We start from the raw sequence: 26,236 nt of genomic DNA, 5'->3' as shown, positions 1-26,236 counted from the left end.
TAGGCCGTTGGGATGGGAGCTCAAAGAGAGGACTGAGCTGCAGTGAAGCATGTGGGCCACTGGTGTGGAAGTGACCAGGGTGGCTCTGAGCGTGGAGGACTTTTCCCAGAGAGAAAAGGACATTAAAGGAGGAGAGAAGGATCAGGCAGTGAGGATGCTCCATGACCAGGTAGAAGAGAACAAGCCAGTGGGAGCGGGGGGAGGGGAGTCAGGAGGTGCTGGGGTGCTCTGTCATTGAGATGGAGGAGAATTAGATAAAAAGGGGGCATCCCTGTCTATCTAGACCCATTTCTGTCATCACCCCCAAATCTATTACATGGCAGCCATTCATCTCTAGATCCGAGACACTTCCGTAGGCACCGTGACAAGGTCTATTGATTTCTTTCCTGGTGCCAGGACAGATGGCAGTGTGTGTGCGTTTGCTGCCTGGAACAAGAGCCTCCTTTCCTCTCCTCGACATCATACACTTTGGCTGGCACTGCGGATTGTTGCAGATCTGAGCTTGGTTAATCCCACGGAGGACTAAGCGGTGTCTGGTCTCGGTGGCTTTGTAATTCTACTCCAGGCGCCCCACTGTCACTTGCCAGCTGGGATCTCACTGCAGTCAGCCTGCTGCACACAGTTCAATAGGAAACCCTTTGAGCTGGTGTGACAGGCTCCATGAACTCTCCCCATTCGGCTGCCTGTTCCCATCCGCCTCTGCTTCTGTTCTCTTCCCAGGATGTCTGCAGCGCCTCCCAGCTGCTGTCTGGTGGCCTTCCCGCCTCGCGCTAAGGACGGCCTGGTGGTGTTTGGGAAAAACTCAGCTCGGCCCAGGGATGAAGTGCAAGAGGTGGTGTATTTCCCCGCTGCCGATCACGAACCTGAGAGCAAGGTGGAGGTGAGTGGTGCGCCGCGGCCTCTCCACCAGCCCCCACTCTCTTCCTCTTGCCCTGCCCAGCGCCTTCTTCTGTGAGGTCTGCTCGAGAGTCTGAATGGTCACGAGTTTGCTGACCGCTGGCCTAGGAGAAAACATAGTGTCTATAGGGTTTGGTACTATCAGGCATCCACTGGGGGTCTTAGATGTGTCCCCAGCAGATGAAGGGGAACCACTATATGAATGTGTCTGAAAGAGTTTTAGAAATGTGTTTTCTTTTTTGGGGGATAGGATAAATACATTAATATATTAGTCTAATGGTTACAGTCATGTTAAGAAATAGATGATCTCACTGGTTGGCCCATGGGATGTTATTACTAAAATGCCCTGTAGGTTGAATTTTGTCCCCTTGCATAAATCCGTGTGGTTTGATACGCCCCAGGATTAGTGTCTCAGACACCCCTGACCTCTCTCTGTGTCTTGAGCTGCCTCTATATTTCCACATCCAGACTCTGCAGGTAAAACAACCTCACATGTCCGAAAGCGAATCATTTTCCCATCTCATTGGCTCCATGTACGCGAACAGCTCCACTCTTTGGCAGAGTTTAATCTAGAAAACGGAGACCCTCATTTTTGTACTCACCCTGGTGCACAGGGACAGCTTCCTCTCCCATGTCCCATCTCCTCCCATGGCCCCATTTCACTCAGGCTCACCCAACCCCCTCCCTCATCTGCTTATTGGTGCCCCATCTCTTTTCCTGGAGTCGGATCCCTATAGGGTCACCAGTACCCCACCCCCCCAACACTGCTTTGTCTCTGCCTTGTTTAAAAATGCTGTGTTGTGTTTATAGGATGAGAGTGGTTTGTATGCCCTTCAGGTCTCTTCCCAAGTGGCCCCCTGCTCACTCTTCCTTTCTTTTCTCTCTTCCAAGTGAATGCTTATTTTTAGAGCAGTTTCAGGGTTACAGAAAAATGAACAGAAAGTGCAGAGAGTTCCTATATATAACCCCTCACCACCCCCACCCGCCCCCAGTTTCCTTCATTACGAACACCGTGCCTTAGTGTGGAACATCCTTAAAAACCATAAGCCAGGATCGACACCTTCCGGAGTCTACATCAGGGTTCGCTCTCGGTATTGCACACCTTCTGGACAAATGTGTAATGACACCTGCCACCATTAATTACAGGGCCTTACAGAATAGCTTCTCTGCCCTAAAATCTCCTGTCATTCTCCGCCCCCAGCCTTTGGCAGCCACTGGTCTTTCCCCGTCCCCAAAGTTCTGCCTCTCCTAGCATGTCATCTAGTTGGAATCACACAGTGTGTTGCCTTTTCAGATGGTTGCCTTTTACTTAGTGCTGTGGTTGGCAAACTGAGGCTCACGAGTGTGGCTCTTCCACAAAATACCACAGCCTAGGCGAGTCTATTTTGAAGAAGTGGCGTTAGAAGAAGTCTAAGTTTAAAAAATTTGGCTCAAAAGAAATTTCAGTCATTGTATTGTTGATATTTGGTTGTGTTGACAAATGAGTTTGCCGACCACCGACTCAGTCATAGGCATGTAAGTTCCTCTGAGTCTTTCCCAGGCTTGGTCATGCCTTTCTCCCCAGTGCTGGGGCACACTCCTTGCCTGGAGGCACCGAGTGTAGCTTTCTTCACCTGCTGAAGGACATCCTGGGTGCATCGGAGGGTGGCACTTAGGAATGAAGTTGCCAGAGACATCTGTGTGCAGACTTTTGTGTGAACATACATTTTTAACTCGTTTGGGTAAAAATACTTTTCAATGTAATTTTACATTTTGAATAGATAACATATTGATGCGGTTTAATGATTCAGTCAGAAGTCTTACTCTCCTATCTCCCGATCTACTCAGATTTCTTTGTTATGTAACGCTTTCTATCAATTTCTTGGCCATAAATATGAATACTTAGCCTTTTATGTTCTTCCATGAAAGTAACATTACATACACTATTCTGAAACTTGATTTTTAAAATATAATTTTAAACTACTAGAAAACCATTTTTTTTGGCTTGATAACACTATCTGAAGAATTTCTATATCTGTTCATAGAAATTATAATTTTTTCCAGCTAGTAATAGTCCCTTGAGGAGACAGTCCATCTTTTCTGTAATCAGTCCTCTATGGTGGACTCCAGGACTGTTGGCCAGTTTAGGAAGTATAGCCACGAAGAACACTGCACACAGTCATTCTGTACACGTGTGGACTTAGCCATGGATACACTTCCATCCAGGATCGCTAGGCCGGGGTAACGTTTGTAGTAATTGAACGCCAAAAGCTATACAATTTTCTGCTTGTTTTTTATCGTCCTAGTTTTCCTCTCACAGCCTACACCATCAGCCTGACAACACTGAGCTGCTCGCCATTTCTTAAATAAACAGGACACCTGTATTTCTCTGAGTTTTTGCTTTTTCTATCTGTTGCCGGGAATGTCCTTCCTTTCCCCTCCTGTCACCCACTTGCTAGGCTTCTATGCATCCTTCAAAACCCCATCACTGATAGCCCTTCCTCCCTCCAGCCTGCCAATCTTGTGTGAACATGTAGCGCTGACTGCCATTATAAATCAATTGAAATGTGCAACCACCTGCATCTGGGGGGATGCGTTCTGGCCCGGGAGGCAGGGCCCTGGTTTCCAGTGTCACCTTCCCTGTTCACTGGATCTTGAGACTGAAGATTCAGTTTCCTCATTTGCCAGCCGGAGATCATAACATGCACCGTGACAGGCTTTTTGTGAAGCACCCGTGAGCTGACATGCGGAAGCACAATGCGGTCTCTGAGGTTCTCCCACGCCCCCTTCTGAAGAACTGACTGGTGTGCGAGATTCTGTGATCCCTGGTCTCCAAAACCCCACCCGTTCGCACGTGCTCCCGAATCCTGTCTGCTGTTCAGACACCCGCTCAGGCCTCTCATTCCCTTGCAGTCACACCTGACACTTGTCCCAAGCGCACAGTGACAGGTTCTTTTCCACATGTGGGTCTGGGAGCCACAGTAACGATCATGTTACTTACACAGCAGCTGTCGCTAGCATCTAGAAATTACATTTTCAAATGTGAAAAGAACTTCCCACAAAAACCCTCCTATTCCTCAGCCATTTCATGGCAAAGTAAGCATGCACAGTCTGTGGTTTTCTTAGAAATGGTATACTTGGGGGTTGAGGTCCCAGAAGCTGGGTTTCTGAGAATAACCATGTGCAGAAAGTCTTTCTGATGACTCATCCCCTCACCCTCACACCCTCCCAGCTGGCCCCTTTTTCTCCGTGGTCCTCCCCTCCAATTGGCCCACCCTCTTCCCAGTCTGTCCATGTGTCTGCCCGTTCATCTATCATCTACTGTATGTCAAGTTCACTTTGCTTGAGACTTCAAGAGGAAGAGATCAGGTCCCCCAGCTCACATTGCCTCAGTTTCTAAAATTACACGACTTCTGTTCAGCTGCACAGTTGGCAGATGGGAGCATCTTGTTTTATGTTCGTTAGTCTTTCTCTGTAGACTCTTGAGTTTTTAACAACCCCTCTTTGGGTTGCAGAGCAGGATGGATCAATATGTAGCTATTTGTGAGAGACCCTTGGTCCTCTCTGAGGATGCTGTGCCACCATGCATCATGGGACACATCCCAACCTCTCCTCAAGCCCTGGTCCTCCCTGTGGCTGGGCAAGGGGGGGAGGGGGGATGGTGGTGGTGAGCAAGCAAAGGAGTAATTTCCTGGATTGGTGTGTGTGTGTGTGTGTGTGTGTGTGTGTGTGTGTGACCTGAGTTTTAATTCTGAAGATTATCTCTCATAGGAGGAAGCTCAGGTCCTTCTGGAATCAAAGAGAGCTAAGCAAAGCTCTGTGGCACTGGGTAGCGTGTGTGCACTTCTGTCTGTCTGTCTGTTGTTGTTTTTTTCTTTATTCTCAGGGGCAGGAGTTCCTGGTCTTATATAGAGTCAGAAGCATCTCCCTCGCCCCATGGAAGTGTGGCTTAGCTGGGGTTGTCCTTCTATCCTATCCTCTCTCCCAAGCCTGCCTCTGACCCAGGCCTTTGCACTGCCCATCCTCAATCATCTCACAGCTTTAGGGAAATAAGATGTGCTTGGGATCTATATTTGTCTTTATTTAGACTCATCTGAACCTTAAGGACATATTTTCAAAATCAGTCAAGTAGCAGACAAGACACTGGGATTAACCCCCCCCCCCTCCCCGCCCCACACACACACACAACCCCCACCAACGAACTAAGCAAAAACTCAGTGATGACTAGCAAGGCTGCTTTAGAGTTGCAAATCTTCCAAAACTAAAAATATTTCTCTGAAGCATCCCATTTCCCTGCCTTTTCTTTTCCTGCCTAAGAAGTCTGGCTGACTCATCAGCCCATGTCAGCGGCTCTCGCTGGCGGTGCCAGGGCGGTGCTCCCCAGCTGAGCGCCGGGGAGAGGCACAATGGCCGTGTTTCACCAAGTGAAGCGCCCATTGTGTGTGTCTCCGGCCCTCCTCTCCCGGGGTGAGATCCAGAAATAGTATGTGTTGGAATGTGCAAGGGGCAGGCGACAGCATGAAGCTGGCCTTGCCTTTTCATTTTTGAGACAACCACGCACAATAACGGAGGACTTGCTCTGCAGAATAATTGTCTTCTGTCCTTGTCTCCAGGGCCTGGTCAAGGCTCATCACTTTATCCTCTGACCTGGCATGTGTCCCCAGGAGCCCCCAGAGAGAGTGGCAAGCTCAATTCAGGGAACACCTTTAAAACCTGGTGATCAGGCCGTCCTGGCATTTGGAAGTCTGCCTCCATGTGCTCCTCCCTGGGCACTCTCCTACTGTTGTGTGGCATTGGCCCCCAAAGTCACACTAGCCACAGACCTGCTGTGTTCCAGGCTGGTTAGGAGTGGACGTGGGGCAGCAAGACAGTTTGCTCACCACTGTCACCACTTAGTGACTGAAGCCGATGCCAGCGACATCCCTGTAAAGATGGATCTTGTAAGCGGTGAATGTTTTCTTTTTCTTTTCTGAGAGGCATTTGGCTAGGAATTTTGACTGGGTGAACTAAAGTTTTTGGCACACTGAAAGATTTCGGGTGCTTTTTTGGATTTTTTTTTTCCTGGTGAGACCTCTGCTCCCTCACACCCCGCTTCCTTTCTGCCTCGTTAGTAACGTGGCAAATGTGAAGGCCGTTTGAAAAATGACTGCCTGCGGTGTTCATGTTCTAGGCAGCTGGCTTTACAAAGTTCAGCTGACTACATCTTGTGCAAATGCTCCTGTTTTTTGTTTTTTTTAATAAAATATTTTATTGATTTTTTTACAGAGACGGAGAAAGATAGAGAGTTAGAAACATCGATGAGAGAGAATCATCGATCAGCTGCCTCTTGCACACCCCCCACTGGGGATGTGCCCGCAACCAAGGTACATGTCCTTGACCAGAATTGAACCCGGGGCCTTTCAGTCCGCATGCCAACTATCTATCCACTGAGCCAAATCGGTTTTGGCTGCTCTTGGTTTTGAGGTTTGCTCCCGAAGTGGGACTTTACATAACCCATCTATATGCACCCAGCGGGTCCGTCCTCCCATCCCCTCCAGGCCTGGATGTGATTAGTCAGGTTGCAAACACAATAGCGTGTGTGTGAACTGCAGCCACAGAAGGGCCCATGTTAGGCCCAGGCTTCTGTGGCTCCTGACAAAGATGCCCTGAGGGGTAGGTGTTCCAGGCTCACTGAGGCTTGGGTGGGGCCACACCCCATCTCCCTGTGCCTGCTCTGTAGCATATGAGGGGCATCTGGGATGACAGCTTCCCAGCTATGGCTTAGGAGAGACTGACTAGCCAATCTGGCTGCTCGGGATCTCCTTCCTTCCTCCTCATTCTGAGCTTGGCCTGAAAAGTTGGCCGCATATATTCTGAACTCCCACAAAGACCATATGGTCTTTCTGATTCAACTGTCAACATTTTTCTCAGGCGTCACGTAGTGAGCCTGGCAGTTCTGTGACTCAGTGACAGCACAGTGCTTGTCCTGAGTGGTACAGTAGGGGCCTTCCCTGCACCGTGAGCACACCTTTGACATCCCCATCTGCCTCTTCTCTGACCTCTGTCTGGAATACCTTGATGTCCAGACCAGTTTTCAAAATCAACATAAATATCACCCACTTGATAAAAGCTGCTGACCACTAGGATGTATTCCCTCTTTCCTTCCAATCCTTATTCTCCCTTTGACCTTTGTTACTCATTCATTCATTCACCCACTCACTCATCCATTCAAAGAAAGGTTTATCAATGCCTCGTTTGTACCAGACTTGGGATATAGCAGTGAACTGAACAACAGAGATACCTCCCTGTCCAGGTGGAGGTAGCATACATCAGTCTTACATGCAGTACATAAGTCAATTAGATAGTGCTCTGGAAGGGGATAAATGGAACGGAGTGTGAAAAAGAAAAAGCAGAATAGGATTGCACTGACTAGAAATTCCAGGAGGAGGCGGGGGCAAGAGGCCGCACATATTAATAGACAGGCCTCAGCGACACTCACAGAGGCTGGCCTTGGGGTCCTTGTTATGAGCAGCTGTGCCTCTTCTTCTTTCCCCATCAGAGGCTGGGGATCGGACAGCTCATTGATTGGCCTGCAGCAGCACTTAGCACACGGCGCCTTGTGTGTGGTTGGTGCTCTACAAATAACTGGTGAAATGGAAATGAATGTGTAAAAATGAACTTGAGGGCCAATAAGTAAACCCACTTCCTATTTTCCCTTTTGTTCTGCCTGTAAAAAAAATTGATATCTGTGCTTAAGAGTCGGAGATTCCTTCCCTACTCCTTATTGTTTCAAGGCAGATTTGTCACGGGAGCTCAGTGTGCACAGGGGTTTGGGGAAGTGTTGGTCAATGCCTGAACTATTTTTTACATAAAAGCGGGCAATTTTAAGATGTGACCTTCATTTACATGTAGATAAGCACAGAGGACCATGGTTTAATGGTTTACTGCGTTGGCCAGGATTTGCTCTAAAAGAATCTTTTTCTTTTTTTTTTTTTGTAAAGGAAATGACTTTTGGCAAACGAATAAGAGAAAACATTTCCAGGGTATATTTTAGTATCCATTTGCCATGAAAAACTCCAGGTTGTCTTGACAGCCTTCAGATTTCGTTAGCTTTCAGTTTATAAATACCTGTCAAGTGAAATCACATTATCCCAGGGCACAGCAATATCTAACTGTGGATGGCAGAGATACAGATATCACGTGGCCAACGACTGTGCATTTCAGCTGTTACCTGTGGTTGAGAGATTATGGGAAATCAATGCAGAAGATTGGGCGGCATTCAGCCGATAAAATTGGGTCTTGAGTAAAAAAAAAAAAAAAAAAAAAAAAAAAAAAAAAAAAAAAAAGATCTTAGGCTGCAGTTGATCCAATGCTCTCAGCTTCCTCATTTAAAATGTAAATGGCTGCTGTCCTTGATAAAATTCTCCCTGGAGAGCTAAAGTGCTCTGCATAAGAGCCACGATTTCAACACTGCATCTACCAGAGTGTGTGCTAGACTGCTAGACTGTCCAGGTAGAAGCCCCTCTGGATAACCCTTTCCTCTCCCTTGGGGTCCAACGTGGGGAGGGAAGAGGCAGACCCAGCAGGTAAGGCTCAGAGTTACCAACCCCAGTCCCACCCCTGTTCTTCCATTTGCCTCTAAACACACTTTGAGCATTTTTATTGTCTTCATGCTTCCACATAAGCGTTTGTGTGAAGGAAGGGTTCTGAGGATGAAGACACTTTGGAAGAAATAGTTTGATCTAGATCGGCTCATTCGCTTTCCAGGTAAAGACGTAGCAAGCAGCCTGGAGAAGGTTAAGACGCACAGCTCCCGGGCGGGCACTGCAGTTCAACAGCAGTTAGAAACCCACCTCTTTGGGATGGTTTCCTAAGTGTCCATCTCATGGGGATCTAATGGGACAGACAGGGAAGCACCCTGTGTGTTGAATGCATTAGGGAAATGTAAGGTATTGTCATTTTCTCTTTCCTACCATTGGAGCAATTGTGTAGGTTGTCAAACTCTGTTCCAGGGCACCCTCAGGGTCATTGATGGAGGCTTAAGAACCTTCCTTCTTCAGACAAAGCCTCTTCCCCTTTGTCTGTTTTCCATGGCAGGCTTCCAGGCACAGTATCTTTTACAGATAGGGCTCTCTACCGCTAACAACGTTTGAAATCTCTGAGAGAGAAGGATCTTTGCAAGCAAGAATAAGTCACTGTTTGTTTGAAATGCTGCTACTCATCCGTGTCTGTTAAAATGACCATTCAGGGCATATTCAGAGTGGCTGACCCCTGGTTCAAGAAGATGACCGCCATAGATATGAGCCTCTTGGGAGGACTGTCTGGAAACAAAGAGGCTGGCAAGTGGCTGGCAAGACAACAGTCACCATGGTGACCTGTGAGCTGCACTGAGACTTGGGGTGTCTTTGAAGTCCAGTATTCTCAAGGCCTTTTCTTTACTTCTTCATTTGATCTGTCTGTAGCTGATGTGGTGGTTCAGTGTACTAGGTGTACCGGTTAATGCGGATTTTTTTTCAAATGTTGATATATATGTGATTCGATATGTATGCTATTTTGTTGTATTGACAACAAGCTTCAAAACTTCATATGTCAAATTTTCTGAAGGTGTTAACATAGATATTTTTACACTCAAATATATAGAATTTCATGCCAAAAAAAGAGAGCATTTGCTGGAAGTTTTAATTCATTACTTTATTTATTTTTAAAAAAAACATACATTTTATTGATTTTTTACAGAGAGGAAGGGAGAGAGATAGAGAACTAGAAACATCGATGAGAGAGAAACATCGACCAGCTGCCTCTTGCACACCCCCTACTGGGAATGTGCCCACAACCAAGGTACATGCCCTTGACCGGAATTGAACCTGGGACCTTTCAGTCCGAAGACCGACGCTCTACCACTGAGCCAAACTGGTTTTGGCTCATTACTTTATTTTGAAGAAAAGTGCTGCTGAATACTTTGGGAAGCTTATGGTGAACATGTTCCATCTCAAGATACTTGTGAACGCTGGTTTAAATGCTTTTAAAGTGATAATTTAGACGTGAAAGATAAAGGCTGTCCAGGTCAACTGACAAAGTTTGAAGACTAACATTATAAGCATTATTGGATGAAGATACATGTCAAACTCAAAAACAGATTGTGGAGATAGATGCACAACTTTGTGAATATAATGATTGGTAAATACCACTAAACTGCATAGTTTAAATGGGTGAAGTTTATGGTATTTGAAGTATAGTTAAAATATATAAAAGGACAAGGAAATTGCAGAAACACATGCAGAAAGATTAAACATTGTTCAGCAAACAATTTCCAATCATTTACAAGGAATGGGAAAGATTTTAAAGAAAGGAAAATGGCTGCCACATCAACTAAATGAAAGACAAATGGAAAACCGAAAAGTCATCAGTAAAATGTTGCTTCAACAGCATGAAAGAAAGTCTTTTTTGCATCAAACTGTGGCTGGTGATGAAAAGTGGATTTATTTTGAGAATCCCAAATGTACAAAATCATGGGTTGATCCAGATCAACCATCAACATTGACTGCAAGGCCAAATCGCTTCGGAAAGAAGACAATGCTTTGCGTTTGGTGGGATCAGGAAGGTGTGGTATAATAGGAGCTTCTAAAACTAGGTGAAACCATTAATACTGATTACTACTGACAACAAATAATCAATTTGAACCACTCTTTGATCATGAAAGGACCAGAATGTGCCAGAAGACACAGCAAAGTAATTTTACTTCATGATGATGCACCATCACACCCTTCAAAACCAGTTAAAGACATGTTAAAAGATCTTGCCTGGCACGTATTAACCCACCCACTGTATTCACCAGACCTTGCTCCTTCAGATGACCACTTGTTCCGATCGATGGCACATGCACTTTCTGAGCAGCACTTCAAAATGTATGAAGAAGTGGAAAATTGGATCTCTGAATAGTTTGCCTCAAAACAAGAAAGTTCTATTGGGACGGTATCCACAAATTACCTAAAAGAAGGGGAAATGTGTAGCTAGCGATGGATATTACTTTGAATAAAGCACTTTTATGTTTATCTTGAAATTATAGTGTTTTCTCTGATTACAAAATCCGCAGTATTAACCAGTACACTTGGTAAGTGCCAAGGTGAAAACGAGTGGTATCTGACAGCTGATGGCCCCTTTCTTTCCTGTCTTCATGTTCCAGTGTACTTACATTTCCATCGACCAAGTTCCCAGGACCCACGCCATCGTGATAAGCAGACCTGCCTGGCTTTGGGGGGCAGAAATGGGAGCCAATGACCATGGAGTGTGCATAGCCAACGAAGCGGTCAATGCCAGGGAACCGGCCGCCAAGACGGAAGCCTTGCTGGGGATGGATCTGGTCAGGTATGTGTGGTGAGGGGGTGGGCACAGGACTTACCTCCCTCCAAACCTCATACTTCATAACACAACCCTCCCAAAGAATACGTGAGCCATTTGATATAAACTTGGAAGTGATAGAAAGAAAAAGAATAGTTACGGTGGAACATTATTCAGCAATAAAAAATAACCAGGTACTGATATGTGCTGCAGCACAAGGAACCTCAAAAGCATGATGCTAAGTGAGAAAAGCCAGACACAAGAGGTCACATATTGTATGTGACTATTTCTGTGAAATAGCCCGATAGGCAGATTCATGGAAACAGATTCATTGCTCAGGGAGTGGGAGTGATTCCTAATGGTATAGGGCTTCTTTTTGGGGTGTTGAAAATGTTGTAAAGTTAGATTGTGGAGACAGATGCACAACTTTGTGAATATGATGACTGGTAAATACCACTAAACTGTATAGTTTAAATGGGTGAAGTTTATGGTATTTGAAGTATAGTTAAAATATATAAAAGGACAGGAAACATATAAAATAGGCAAGATCCAAGGAGAAGAGGTCAGAGCTCACTTCCTTCCTTCCTCCTCACTTCCTTCCTCCGCTTCAGTCATCTTTCCTTTCTTCCCCTACTCTGCCAGCCACCACGTGGGACCCACAGGACAGGGTTCCTTGTCTGCTTGGCCACTACTCTGTCACAAGCACCAGGACCCGTGTGCCTGGTGCACAGTGGGCGAACAATGACGGAGTTAGGGATGAATGACTGAAGTAGGGGGTGGGCTGGAGTGAAACAACATTCTGAGAGGGCTTTCTTTTTTCTGAGCTAGTAAAACGCAGCAGAGCCTCGGACATAGTTGAAAGAAGGTTAGGTCGGAGCCAGAGTCCAGGGTTTCTGGTGTCGATACACCAAGTTACAGCCCCTCTCTGGACTGTGGTTTCCTCTTTTGTCCAATGTGAGGTGTTAGATTGGGTGACTTCTGATGACAACTCCCCTCTCCCCCCCACCTCCCAAAGCTAACATCCTATAAAAAGGAGTATGGATTTTCACATTCTGTAGGGAGAAATTGCACATTTACACAGAGACCTCTGTGGCCCACAGCTTCTAACAAATGACGGATGGACCTGCTAGTGATATCCTTTTGGTAGCCTTTGTGCCTGCCTCGCTGGTCACCACTCTTCCTGATTCTGACAAACTCAGAGGAGAGGAAAAAGTCCCCTCCTTTTCTCTTAACAGAGTGAAATCATGGAGTAACAAGTTTTGAGGTTATGTTTGACAGCTGTCCCAATATTTTTACCCATCACCCTTCATAGAAATCCTGCACATGGAGAGTTAATGATGAAAAGTCTGCCCCTCGTGTGCACCATTGATCACCTTGCATTTGAGTTATCATAGATTTGTGGTATGGGACTTCCAGCACTGGCAAAGGTCAGCGCTTTAACAGAAAGCCAACCCGCTGCAATCTTCTAATGGGTTCATTCTCTTATCGCTCTCTTAGAGACTTAGGGTGCAGCTTCACAAATCATTGCCTTGGCACCAAGTTTTCCTAAATAATCTTAAATGGAGAAAAGCCGAGTGAATGGATACATAATTTTCCAACTATGAAAATAAGCTTGCTACAAGAATAAATCCATAGCCTGTCACCCTTTCTTCTCCTTGGCCGCCCAATGAAATACATGTCCCTTCCGGGAGACTGGAGCCAGGTGAATTTCAATAATGATTGTGTCTCACACTGAACGTTCACCAAGAACTGGCCTGTGCTCCCTTTGTGGTCTTTCTAAGACCCTGTTCTGGCCACCAGGGTAGGGATTTGAATGAAGAGATGAATAAATGGACATTTACTGAGTACTTAGCATGTGCCTTCCTCTTCCCAACCAGCCAGAGAGGGAAGTCGTACTGTTTTCACGTTACAGATGAGAAAGTCAGGTTCAGAAAGGCTCTGTTACTCAAGGTCATACTGCCGTGGGTAGCAGAACCAGAACTAAGCATGGGTCCCTTTATTTCTCAGTCAACTGTTTTCTGGCCATGGGTTTTCACAACTGACTGGTCACTTACTTGGTCCTGGGCACTTGTGCTATAGATTTTCATGTCCATTATATCATAAAACCCTTCCTCCTAGCAGCCCAATGATATAGATTTAAAATATATATATATATATATATATATATATATATATATATATATGTATTATTGATTTTTTACAGAGAGGGATAGAGAGTTAGAAACATCAATGAGAGAGAAACATCCATCAGCTGCCTCTTGCACACCCCCTCCTCGGCATGTGCCCACAACCAAGGTACATGCCCTTGACCGAAATTGAACCTGGGACCTTTCAGTCCGCTGGCCAACACTCTATCCACTGAGCCAAACCGGTTTTGGCTAGATTCTTATTTTATAGGTGACATACAACTGAAGTTCAAATAGATTATGCAACTTTCCCAAGGTCACATGGAGGGCAAGATCTGTGCCCTCTCTCAGGGGTCTATGAATAGCTGGGAGGAGATTGCTATTTGCCTTCGAGAGAAATATGTGCTTTTTGATAACTGAAGCTATAAGCCACCCCAGCAGAGACACACTGATAGGCAGGAGGTGAAATATGTAGAAAAGGATTGATTGCATCCTAACCAGCAGCCCTCCCCTACTGAGGTCTCTTGAGTCAGTTACATGCACCGAAGACAATGGCTGGCTATGGAACACTTTTATTACTAACCAAACTCCTGATGTAAAATAATGGAGAACAAGGCTGGACAGGGCAGAGATTTCCTTTTGCCCAGAGGCAGGAGAGTAGAGGCAAGAGGGAGAATTAACCAACAGAAGGGGTCTGCTAAGAGCTAGAGCAGAGCCTGCCAGCTCCCTGGGAGACAGAGGGGTCCTGGCTCTTCTGTCTGTGTGAGTGGGGGATGCCCAAAGACAGAAAACACCCCGATGATTTAGAACCAAACGTGTGAGAGCACTGTTCATTTGCCTGCACATTGGCCTGCGTATGTAACATATTTACATATGTTGGCACATTTCATAACTCAGCCTCATCCCAATCTTTGGTTGCTATGGTAATGATCACATGGAATGAAATGTCTGAGTTGTAACTCTGGTTTCCTTCCTTCAGGCTTGGTTTAGAAAGAGGGTCAACAGCCAAGGAAGCCCTAGATGTCATCGTTGCCTTGTTGGAAGAACACGGGCAAGGTGGGAATTATTACGAAGATGCAGACTCCTGCCACAGCTTCCAGAGTGCTTTCCTGATTGCGGATTGTGAGGAGGCCTGGGTGCTCGAGACCATAGGGAAGTACTGGGCTGCTGAGAAGGTCACAGGTGAGTGGGTGTGGATAGCGAAGAGCTTCCTGGGCAGAAAAAGGCTGGGATGGATGTTGCCTGGGCTCACGGGACTCATGCTGCTGCTGTAGACCCTCTCTGTGCTGCCATGAATCTTCTAGAGAGGAAGCCGGAGTCTTCTGAACCCGGAGGGAAGGAGGTCACCACTTGGGAAGCATCCCCCTAACATATTCTATTTTCTGTTTGCTTTCTGGACAGGACCCCATTCAGACTACTAATGGTTTTATGATCCAAATTACTTCTCGATGAATTGGCCAAGGGAATAGTGATTTTTCCCCCCTATTCCATTCACAATAGGTCAATGAATTACTACAACAGGGAGTTGCCCCGATCACCCCAGCCCCATAGATCTTTGTGCTTGGAATGTTCCTCTAACAGAGGAATTTGGATTTGGCTGTGAACTGTTGAGTTCCTCTGGTCCAAAAAACCATATCGCTGGGAGACAATGTTTCTAGAACAATGGGAAACATCCAGAAGGACTTACTGCCCAATAAATTACTATTGCTTCCTGCAGCATCTTGTTCTAAAATAGTTCTGAGGAAGGAGATATTGTATGTGGGTTGGGGGGTAAGGGGGAGGGAATGGCTGTCTTGTATCATTGCCTTAGCACCCTTAAATTCTGCACTGGATGGAATCTCATAGTGGGTTACAGGGCTTCCAGAGAACTAAACAGTTCGAAGAAAGGATTGGCCAGTGAAGCCCTCTTATATTCCCGAGGCCTGGAACACAAATACAAATCACTCTCCCAGCATTACTCTGCTCCCCTGCCAGTGGAAGACATGGCTACAGAACTCTTCCCTTGTTGAACCTATTCTATGCATTTTTCTCAACTGAATTTACCAGGAAGTCTCTTCCAGCTCCTCAGAAATGATGTCAGGGACGAAACCTGTTTGCCATCTCTGCCTGAAGGGTGACTGGAACCAAGCCTAAGCTGCCTTAGAAGCAGATCTACTGCAGTGGTTGAGGCAGTGAGAGCTAGCTGTGGTTGCTTGATGAAGCTGTTTAAAGGCTGTGTTTGCCTGGAGGAGGAGGCGATTTCTTCTCATTCTCACAAGGGATTGCATCCCGAGGCAATCTCAGAGCATTTCTCCACCCACAGACACCCCACAGACACCCAAGTGTGCCTGCCTGCCCTGCTTCCTCAGTACTTACAAAACTAATGTAGCTGGTGTGGCCTGTCAGCTCTCCAAGCCTCCTGCAATGCAGGAACTTATGACTCGCTTAAAAAAAATCTCTTCTAAAATGAAGTCTTAGCATTGAATAGTTCCATATAGAAGGCTGCTAGTCCATGCGGAAAAACAATCATATTGCTTTTAAGATATGTACTGGTAAAACTTTTTGATCTACAACTGCATTCAAAAGCTTAGTCTCACTTCACAAAGTACAACTTAAAAACCCACCTCATCAAAATGCATGTTCTCTCTCACTAAATATTTAAAGGGGAAAAAACCCCAGCCATTCCTTGGATTCATTGATTTCATGTCCTCTGATCTCAGCAGTCGTGTGACCGCAGTAGGAATTAATGAACTCTGGCCCTCGTATGCTAAAATTCCTGAAAGCAAATGTCTATTATAATCAGTTTTCTAGGAAAATAACATGGGGAGTTATTTGCAAGACTTAAAAATACCTTAGTGTGAATAATGTCAAAATCATGTAGGCCAAAGCCATTATTTGTTTTCATTTAAAAAATAGTTTTACACTTATGGTGACCTCTAGAAAGATGAACGGCAAAGGACATTGGCCAGTCATGCTCGCCTTGGAGGTGAAGCAGAAGGAACTCAGCCCAGCCCTGACCCTGCCTCCAGGAGCTGGTTTTCAGGCAGTAATGGCTTCCGTGCGGCTTGCAGTCTGGGCTGTCTTCCTCTACTTCATTCTTTAAGAATTTCGAGAGATACGCGTTACCTGGAAGCAGCCACCATGAATGACTGTTTTGACCTATAAGTAATAACTTCCTCCTGATCTGGACATCGCGTTGAAGCTTGAAGATCAGGTTATCCTCAGTGTATTTGTAGCCCAGGCTTTGAAGAAGCCATAGCCAGCCTCCCAGCACATAGGAGAACAGGTGCCCTAACCTACATTCTTCACAGTGGTGTCCTCAGAAAGCAGGCAGCTCTGATTCCAGATGTATCTAGCAATACTTATATTCTTATGAGAAAAAATTCCCATAGATTTTCCTCACATGTACACATGACACAGGTACATGCTATTTCCAGGTACACTCTGTTAGCTTAACACTATGCATTATCAGTGCCACTGTTTTTCTAAATGGTGGGACCTGAACAAATAATTGAATGAAGAAGGATCATATTTTTTTTTTTTTTTTTTTTTTTTTTAAATACACACATATATGGGTGGAAGGTGGTGGTAGAAGGTGTTCTTCAGGTAGAGCAAGACTAAGTTGGGGAGGAAGATTCTCCATGTTTGCAACATTCACAAGTCTTGTTAGTCGCTCAATGCTTCTTTCAAAGAACCTTTCGCTTTTCTCGTAACTAGTAAATGCATGGGTTTATTTAGCCAAAAGGAGGGGCCTCAGATGTTTCCTTTGATTATAAATTTAAGATCTTTGCAAATTTACAATGTGGTAATGACGATGAGGATTGGCCAAACTTTCTGGGAGATCTCAGAAGAGGACCAAGGACTGTCTGTTTCTCTCTTCAAAAATGGAATTTATTCCATCCCTGTAGTTCAAGTCAGGTTGCAGGGGATAGAGTCCCTGTAAATTTCCATTTCTTGATTACGTCTCTGTAAGTGTATTTCCAACTAACTTGGCCTTGCCCTCTCTGCAGAGGGCTTCAGGTGCATCTGCAATCAGCTCTCACTCACCACCAAGATTGATGCAGAGCATCCTGAGCTCAGGAGTTATGCTCAGAGTCAAGGCTGGTGGACAGGAGAGGACGAGTTCAATTTCTCTGAAGTTTTTTCTCCAGCCGATGACCATCAACACTGCTGTGCAGGCAAAGACAGCTTAGCAAAGCAAGAAGGTGAGTTATTACATTCCTATCTTTCTCCCTCAAGCACCCTTTGTCTTACAGCTATTTTGGAGAACCTGTCTGAACTTAGGAGGGTGAGCAAAGGGGAGAGTAGAGAATAGACCTTGTATGTACAGACCAACTTGTACTAAAGGTCCTGATGTTCAGATGGGATGACAACTTGCATTTATTCTTATAGGATGATTTCTTTTCTTTTTAAAAAAAACATATTTTATTGATTTTTTACAGAGAGGAAGGGAGAGGGATGGAGAGTTAGAAACATCAATGAGAGAGAATCATCGATCAGCTGCCTCTTGCACACCCCCTACTGGGGATGTGCCCGCAACCAAGTCCTATTACAGAAAAGGGAAGGGCATGACCGGAATCAAGCCCGAGACCCTTCAGTCCACAGGCCAATGCTCTATCCACTGAGCCAAACCGGTTTCAACTTATAAGATGATTTCTCATCCACAGAATTTTCCTGCTGCTGTTTAAACACTAATGTCACTGTGATACTTATTGCAGACTTTCTTATACCTCAGCATTTGTATATTTGACTTATCTCCTCCCTAATTTTCTCCTCTTATTAGCTTGCTGGGCCTTGAGGGCAGGGGAGTTGTCTTTTACTCATCCTAGGACCCTCTTGTGATGCCTGTTATAGCCCTTTGTTCTGTGAACATTTATGAAGTTAACTGTTGAATTGAATTTTCTTCCTGAGCCCTCTGTCTTACACCTAATTATTGACTTTAGTCAGAACCAATATTTAGGTAAATATGATGACTGGATAGCTTGTTACTTTGTGTCTGAGTGGAAGCTCTTCCAAATAAACCTCAATAGCCACATTTCATATTTGCCAGTGATTCGTGTTAAGTCAGACCTTTGATCATATAGAATCGGGGTCAGCATACTATGCCTTGTCATCAACCACCTATTTTGTAACTAAAATTTTATTGGAACTCAGCCATACCAATTTATTTATGGCTACTTCTGTGAGCAGTTGCAACAGGTAGGTTACAACAGAGATTATATGGCCCATAAGCCTAAAATACCTGATTCTTTAAGAAAAAGTTTGCTGACCCTTAAACCTAGAAGAATATTTAAAGATTTTTGTTGTAGAACTTGATGAATATATTCTGGGCAAGAAGATATGAACATATTTAAAATGGGGAACTCTTAAAAAAAAAAACCCTCAATGTTTTAATAAAAAAGCTAGCTTGATGGAAGCATACAATACCATGTATGAAGTTGTTTTTGGCAAAACATCAAACCTAAATATGATGAACCTCTAGATCTAGCTACTAGTTTCTGGTAAATACAAAGAATGGACAGACATATTAAACAACACCAGGGGGATATGTTCTGCAAAGTTCAGACTAGGATCCTATAGGAGACATGGTCCAACAAATAAAAAGTAAGAGAGAGAAATGCAAGGCAGAGATGAAGAGATTAAGAGTCATTATCAACTTATTGGATCCTGATTCAAGTCAATAAACTCATGTATGAGACAGTGAAGAGATCTGAATACTGAGTAGTGGAAGAAATCGAGGACTTATTGTGAATATTTTTGGGAGTGATATGTTGTAAATAGAGACATACAAGGAGGATGTGGTTGTGCTAGTGAACTTTAAGGTGTCTTCTCCCTAAAAGATGCTTTGATTCCATCTTTGTGAACAAAGACTGAAAAGATAGTGTTTTAATGAATTATAACCAGAGGGAGAAAAAGTAGAACTGGATTCAAGGATTAGTTTCTTTATCTACAGTCAGAGCCACCCATCGTAGTGACTTGGACTATTCTAAATATGTCTCTGTGCATATTTCCCACTGCAGAGGGCATTCTCCAAATATAGTATGGATTCCAACCAGTAGGGGTGCATGAGAGAGCTTGCCCGGTGGACTGTACATAGATTGCACATACCTTCTTATGGGTATCATTTCCTGTTGTGCTGGTTGAGGTATTTCTAAGTGCTATATCAAAGAGACCCTGATATAAATATGCTTAAAGAAAATGGAAGTATATTTCTCTCCCATGGTATAGTCCAGAAGTCATGGACAGTCCAGGGCTGGTAGGGGTCTCTGCCTCAACACAGGACTTCCGTTTGGGATCCACTCACTGGCATCTCCCAGCCAGCAGGAGGGGAGAAAATGAAAATGAAGGGCAAGCATTCCTTTTTAGGGATGTGACAAGGAAGTTGAGCACATCATCCCCACTTGTCTCCCATTGGTCAGGATTTAGCCCATAGCCACACCCAGCCACAAGGGAAGCTGGGAAATGTGGTCTGTAGTTAGGCGGTTGTGTTCTCAGCTATACTGTCAGGAGTCCTATTACAGAAAAGGGAAGGGCGTGAACGGAGTTTGCTTAGCAGCCTGCCGCAGTGATGTCTCCCCCACCGCTGTCTTTACAGAAAGCATCACTGTGCAGACTATGATTGACATCTTACGGGACAAAGCCAGCGGCGTCTGCATAGACTCCGAGTCATTCCTGACCACAGCCAGCGTGGTGTCTGTCCTGCCCCAGAGCAGAGGGTCACCGTGCATCCACTACTTCACCGGGACCCCAGACCCCTCCAGGTTCGTCTGAAACACAGCTGTGTAAGCAGAAAGCACACGCTGCCCTCGAAAGCTCATCCAACAAGCACACACCCAGTTCCCGCCCCACCTTTTGCATGGTTGAGCCACATGAGTTAGTGGTTCTCTTTATTTATTTATTTATTTATTTATTTATTTATTTATTTATTATATATTTTTTATTGATTTTTTTTGCCCCCCTCCCTCCCATACATACCCTCCCTCCCCAGAGTTTTATGTCCATTGGTTGTACTTATATGCATGTACACATGTTCTTCGGTTGATCTATTATCTTCCCCAGATCTTCCTCCCCGAGTTAGTGGTTCTCAATGTGGCCGGGGCAGCATAAAGAGCTTCGATTCAGGGGTGTTCCCGGCTTTAGACACATAGCATTCATCACAATCATGGCATCCAATGGTTTTAAATTCAGCAAATACATATTGATTATGTATCATGGGCCAGGCATGGTGCTATCTGTGGGGCATGTAAAGCTAAACAAGACACAGTGAGACGGAGAGATGGCAGGAATGCCCAAGACTTGTCACAACCACCAGTTCCTTGCAGTTAGAGGACAAAATGGCCTAGAGGCCAGGCTGATGGGAGTGACTTCACTGGCACTGCCCAGGGCTTTTAGACGTTGGATTTTAAGGGGTTGCTTCCTGCCCAGGAACTTCAGCGAAGGGGTGGAATTGCACAGTGGGTAAGAGCATCAGCCTTGAGAATAAACTTCCAGGATTTCGAGTTGGTTAGGAGCTGGATCCGTCATGTAGCATCTCTGAGCTTCTGTTTCTGTATTGTACAACGGGGATCATACTAGTCCCTACTTTTATGTGCTTGTTGTGCCTCATTTTTGAGATTTTTATTTTTCAATTGCAGTTTATATCCAATATTAGTATGCATTAGTTTCAGGTGTGGGCCTCATGTTTTAAATTACAGCCAATATCAACAGAGACTTCTAGCGGGATTGGACTGTTAAACTTGGTTTAAGGTATTCTTAGTTTTTCATTCACTCATTTATTCATGCAACAGGCAACTACTGTGTACTACATAGTGTGCTTTTTGGGAACTAGAGACTAATTGTGTGCAAGGGAAGAGGTGGCACAAAGAGACGGCAAAGAGGAGCACTTCACAGAGGAAGGGACTCTTGAGCGCTGGGCATTGTGGGAAGAACTGGAGTTTGTGAGGGACAAAGAGCAGGAGTGACAGTCTGAGTAGAGGAACAGCATGTGCGAAAGCATAGAGGCATGAGAGCTTGTCTCCCAATGCTGGTGACTCAACGGCCCCTGTGAGTGCTCGCTGCTGCCCAGGAGGGTACACGTGGGCTTTGGGAGCTTCTGGATGCTCTGCCGAGGTATTGGACATTGTGCTTTAGGGAACAGGAGCCTTCGAAGAACTGAAGAATGACCGTGTCTCCCCCCTCTCCCCGCCCCCTGTGTCAGACGCCTGCTCTGACAGTGGCTGGAGCCAGGCCGTGTGACGCCAGGACAGTAACATAAAGGGAGTCTGACTCCCCCGCTGAAGTGCTGGGCCTAATACAGTTAGAGAAACGGGCTGGGAAATAACCTTCAGGTATTTAAAATGGAAAATCTCAAGTAACTTTAAAAGCAAATTATTCATGAGTCCCATTAATTAAAAAAGGCCTTAAAGAAGATGAAGAGCCTTCCGAAGGCATTCGTTTCTGTCTCCCACAGTTAAATGAGCTGTTTCCACGGCGACCGCAGGACAGTCATAGTTTCTTCCCTCGTCCACATTCCCACATTTCCCTGTAATGGGGCACGCTCAGCGTTCTGTATTTTGTCACAGGAAGCACAATGTCCTCCGCTTGGGCTTTGAGGTACTAAAATGAGGGACACTGGAGCTGCTTCTGTCAATGCTGAGAGCAGCAGAGAGGTGTGTGGGGGAGCAGTTTCAGGACAGCGCACTTGCAAAAGGTTCTGATCAAAGAGCAGGACAGTGGGATGCATCCCTCCCAGTGAGTGTCCGAAACCGCAGGATACGAGCTGGCTGTGCTCTGTGTGTGGCGGCACTTCTCCGCCCTCTGCACACAGTATTAATGATAGATCCTCTTCTCAAAACACCTTGTTCTCACATTCTCTTTTCTCTCCTCCTTCCCTCCTTTATCTTCTCCCACCCGCCTCCTAGCAAGTACCAGGTACTGTGTAAGCTTGAGAGCTGGAAGGAGGTGCAGAAGTCAGAGTTCAAACTAAGGGACATGCAGGCGACCTTGAATTCAGTTATCAAAAAAGCACATTTCATTTTATCAATATTCTGTGTGTCAGCTGGTGCCTTAGTCGTTCATAGAGTGACACTGATGGGCTTTTGTGCTCCGGTTCTGACCTTTGGAAACCATTTCCGGTTGGAGGCCAGTGCTTTTCAAGCTCCATGGATGTGAAGAATCAGAGGGAAAGGGTAGAGGTTCCTTGGCATTTGGAGACTCTACAATTCGGTCCCACGGTGTCTGGAGCCAGTGAGAGCCGATTATGTGCAGCCTTCCTGACTCTGTGTTCTGTGAGGCCACATCAGTTACTTGGAATGGGCCACAGTGGGCGTATTTACACCACAGGAATTGGCAGACACCAGGAAGCGGGGCTTATTATTTTTTTTTTTTTCAGAGATGCAGTTGTCAACACCACTGAGAGGCCCCACAACTGGGAAAACAAACACTCCACACACAGGATGGATAAACCAAGAGGGGAAGATAATTTAAATACTTTCCGTTTTAGATATTAGAAGGCTATTTCCCAACCCATTTCCCTGATTGCATTAGGCCATGCACTTTGCCCAGGGAACAGACAAGAGGGAGGAAGTTCTAGGAAAATAGGGTGTTTGATGCACTTTAACTAGTGGCAAGGAGCTGGGGAGATGCAAGGGACATGGTGTGTGAGTATGTGTGAGTGTGTGTGTGTGTGTGTGTGTGTGTGTGTGTATGTCTATGTATATGTTGTGTGTGTGTGTGTGTGTGTGTGTGTGTATGTGTGGTTTCCTCCTTCTCCCAGTGTAGTAGGCTTGAGGGGCTAAATTGGATCTACTGAGACGTCTCATCTGGTTAATTCAGATATTAGGACAAGGAGCCCCTCTTGTTATTGGAGTTAAGAGCAACTGGTTATTCTAGATTCTTCCCAGGTTCCAAGTTTATCAGATTCATCCCAGTGGGCCCCGTGTGCTGCTCCTGTGTGTGCCGGGCACTCCTCCTGGGATCTGCAGGGGCCTCTGAGGCGTGGGCCTGGCTGAGTTTCTGGGGGAGGGTCGGCCCCCTCAGTAAGAACAGAGTCAGGCTGAAGTCAGAAGCGTTGGCTGGCACTGACATTACAATTCTCAATCCCAAAGCACAGGGTATTTCATTTTTCTGCAGTGGCACAGGATGCTGTAACGGTGAGAGGTAGTGGGGAAAGCTGGCCTTGGCTTTGGAAGCTTTAGCTCTCGGTCTGCCACTCATTAGGAATGTGTCTGGACGAAGCTCGGAGCTCCTATGAGCCTCAGTCACCTCGTCTGTGAGATGGGACCGAAGCTTTTGCCCTGCCTTGTTCATTGCTGTAACCTTGGTTCCTAGAACAGTGTTAGGTACTCAGTCAGCCGTCAACATGTAGTTACTGAATGAGTGAAGGAAGGAAGGGAGGAGTGAATGAATGAATGAGCAGGGGTACCATTCATTATCAAATATGGTAATTTTGTTTTCCTTCTAAATGAGAGAAACACATTTTTTTTTTTTACACTGGCTTATTGCTTTCATCACAAAACTTAGGAGAAAAAAAGACAGATAAGGTGAAGATGTCCAGATATGCACGCACATGTACATGTATACACACACACACACACACACACACACACACACAGATTTCCCTAAAATCAGCCATGGGGCCAAAAGAGCTGAGTCAGAGCGTGTGTGCCTGGCTGCCCCTGTGCCAGAGCTTCGCACTCTCACGCCAGACTCCGCTTTCCCTTCCCTGTTCTCTCCGGTTCCCTGTGTGTCATCCACCTCAGTCTGTCCCCTCCCCGAACCGGCCAGAATTACTCCAAAATCTTTCAAATAAGGTAGGAATTAAAAAAAAAGAAGGAGGGAGAAGGGGTCTCTGAGCCTTTCTTCCCGGAGGCCACTTCCCAGCAAGCCATTCGCGAAAGGCCACCCGCTCCCCTGAACAGAGGACCCTCTACTTGCCTCGCTCCATGTCATGGAGGGGCCTCCGCACAGGCTCCCTGAGCAGAGCAGGTCTTTCTAGACGTCTCCTCCCTGTGGACAGGAGAAACCACAGCCTGTAGGTGGCAGTGAACTTCACGGAAACCTTCACTAGACCCTGCAGTATGTCCCTCTTGGCATGCCCCCACCTGCCACCCTCCACCTACCACCCACCACCCACCACCCACCACCCACCACCTACCACCTACCACCCACCACTCTCCACCCACCATCTACCACCCACCACCCTCCACCTACCACCCACCACCCACCACCCACCACCTACCACCCACCACCCTCCACCCACCATCTACCACCCACCATCTCCACCCACCACCCACCATCCACCATCCACCACCTTCCACCCACCATCTCTACCATCCACCGTCTACCCTCCACCCACCACCCATCACCCACCACCCACCACCCACCACCCACCACCCACCACCTACCACCCACTCTTCACCCTCCAGCCCTGTGGGCTGGCTCCGGAAATGGCTGCTGAGTGAAAGCACCACCCGGCCTGGCTGAGCTCTCTCCTCTCTCTCAGGTCCATCTTCAAGCCCTTCATCTTCGTGGACGACGTCAAACTTGTCCCCAAGGCACAGTCTCCCTGCTTTGGGGATGACGACCCGGCCAAAAGGGAGCCTCGCTTCCAGGAGAAGCCAGACCGCAGGCACGAGCTGTACAAGGCCCACGAGTGGGCCCGCGCCGTCCTCGCCAGCGGCCAGGTGAGCGGGCTGGGCCGGGGCCCGGCCGGGGACAGTGGCGGGTCAGCGGGCACGGCCAGGAGAGCAGGGAACAACTCTCCCTGCCTCCTCTCCAGCCATTCCTCCCCACAATCCAACTCCCGGGGCCCCTTCCGGGACGCGGGGTTCACTTTCCCACCAGGCCTCTGGCAGAAACCGGAGCCCCTGCTTCTGTGTTATTCTGGAGCCCAGTGGGCTCAGCGGCTTCTCTGCCCCCCACCGTGCTTTGTACACTTTTGGGGACACAGGTTGTGTGGGGCGGCATCACTTTAAAGATGTTTAAGAAACTGGATTCTTCCCCAAAGTCCTGGAGTTGGTTAGGGTCCCACAACAATGCGGCCGTACCTAACGCCGCTAAACAGTACGATGAGGAGGGCTCAGGTGGGATATACGTTTTATGACAATAAAATAAGATTCTCAAGTTTTCAGTTAAAAAGAAGTTAGTTTTTAAAGGGCAGGTCCCCTGCCCCACCCAAGGCTTTGGTACTGGAAGTTCTGAGACGTGAATTCAAACCCAGGCCGCTCCGGCCATCCCCAGCAGCCTGCTGGCACTCCTGCCAGCCCTGCTGTACTGGGTGGAGGGGCGGGGGAAGGACCAGGCATGTTAGCCAGGCCCCCCCACCCCCCAGAGCTCAGGGCACAGCAGGGAAGGAAGGGCCCCTTTAGGTGAACAGGGCATGCGTCCTGTGTGGGCCGGGTGAGCACAGGGGACCGCACAAAGGGACACGGGTGGCAGCCCAGGGGGTTCTGACCGCCTTTCTGAGCAGGGCAGGCTCAGGAGTCCCAGAGCCCGCACCTCCAGGCCACCGGCTGTCTCACGTCTGTCCGGCTGACCCCTGTCCCCGGAGTCTGCACCGCTGCTGCCTCTGCCAGCGGTGTTTTCTAGGCGGGGACAGTGACCCCCGGGGGGAAGTGCCCCTTTCCGTGCTCGGTTTTGTGGACCAGGCCGCAGGAGGCAGAGGCAGGAAGGGCCGTGTGGGCTGAGCGTCTACCCCAAACTCCAGAGCTGAGACGGGTGAGGAGGGCAGGCTTTGAAATGTGGAAATGACCGCTGGTGTGAGTCCAGGGGCCGTGACAGCAGCGTCCCCTCGGGGACTTACTGTGCTCCCACGTCCCAGGCACTGGTGCCTGGAGCCCAGGGTCTAACGGGGACACAGGCCAGGAGACAGAGCTTCCCGGGACAGGGGAGCGGCCGTGCAGAGGAAGACCCTGCACTGGGAGCCCAGAGGAGAGGGGTGCAGCTGACCAGGCCCTGGG

At 46.8% G+C, this 26,236-nt stretch overlaps 1 protein-coding gene and 1 long non-coding RNA gene across 2 annotated transcripts in view; both read left to right on the top strand.

Annotated features, from left to right (window-relative positions):
- The first annotated feature begins 720 nt into the window (after positions 1 to 720).
- Positions 721 to 26,236, top strand: part of SCRN1 (secernin 1) — a 32,370-nt gene continuing 6,854 nt past the window's right edge. The window contains exons 1-6 of the mRNA XM_084896904.1: positions 721 to 880; positions 11,039 to 11,220; positions 14,299 to 14,501; positions 17,309 to 17,503; positions 19,894 to 20,059; positions 24,781 to 24,961. Of these exons, the coding sequence (XP_084753030.1) occupies positions 722 to 880; positions 11,039 to 11,220; positions 14,299 to 14,501; positions 17,309 to 17,503; positions 19,894 to 20,059; positions 24,781 to 24,961 (1,086 nt within the window). The 5' untranslated portion in view covers position 721. The remainder of the gene's footprint in view (positions 881 to 11,038; positions 11,221 to 14,298; positions 14,502 to 17,308; positions 17,504 to 19,893; positions 20,060 to 24,780; positions 24,962 to 26,236) is intronic.
- On the top strand, positions 20,060 to 24,441 carry LOC311629100. The gene is made up of 2 exons (XR_014796147.1): positions 20,060 to 20,157; positions 20,358 to 24,441. It is a non-coding gene; the product is annotated as an uncharacterized lncRNA (long non-coding RNA).

The sequence above is a fragment of the Pipistrellus hanaki genome (assembly GCF_964339955.1).
Source record: "Pipistrellus hanaki genome assembly, chromosome: 10".
Lineage (NCBI taxonomy): Eukaryota > Metazoa > Chordata > Mammalia > Chiroptera > Vespertilionidae > Pipistrellus > Pipistrellus hanaki.
This window is presented reverse-complemented; position numbering and strand designations above follow the sequence as displayed.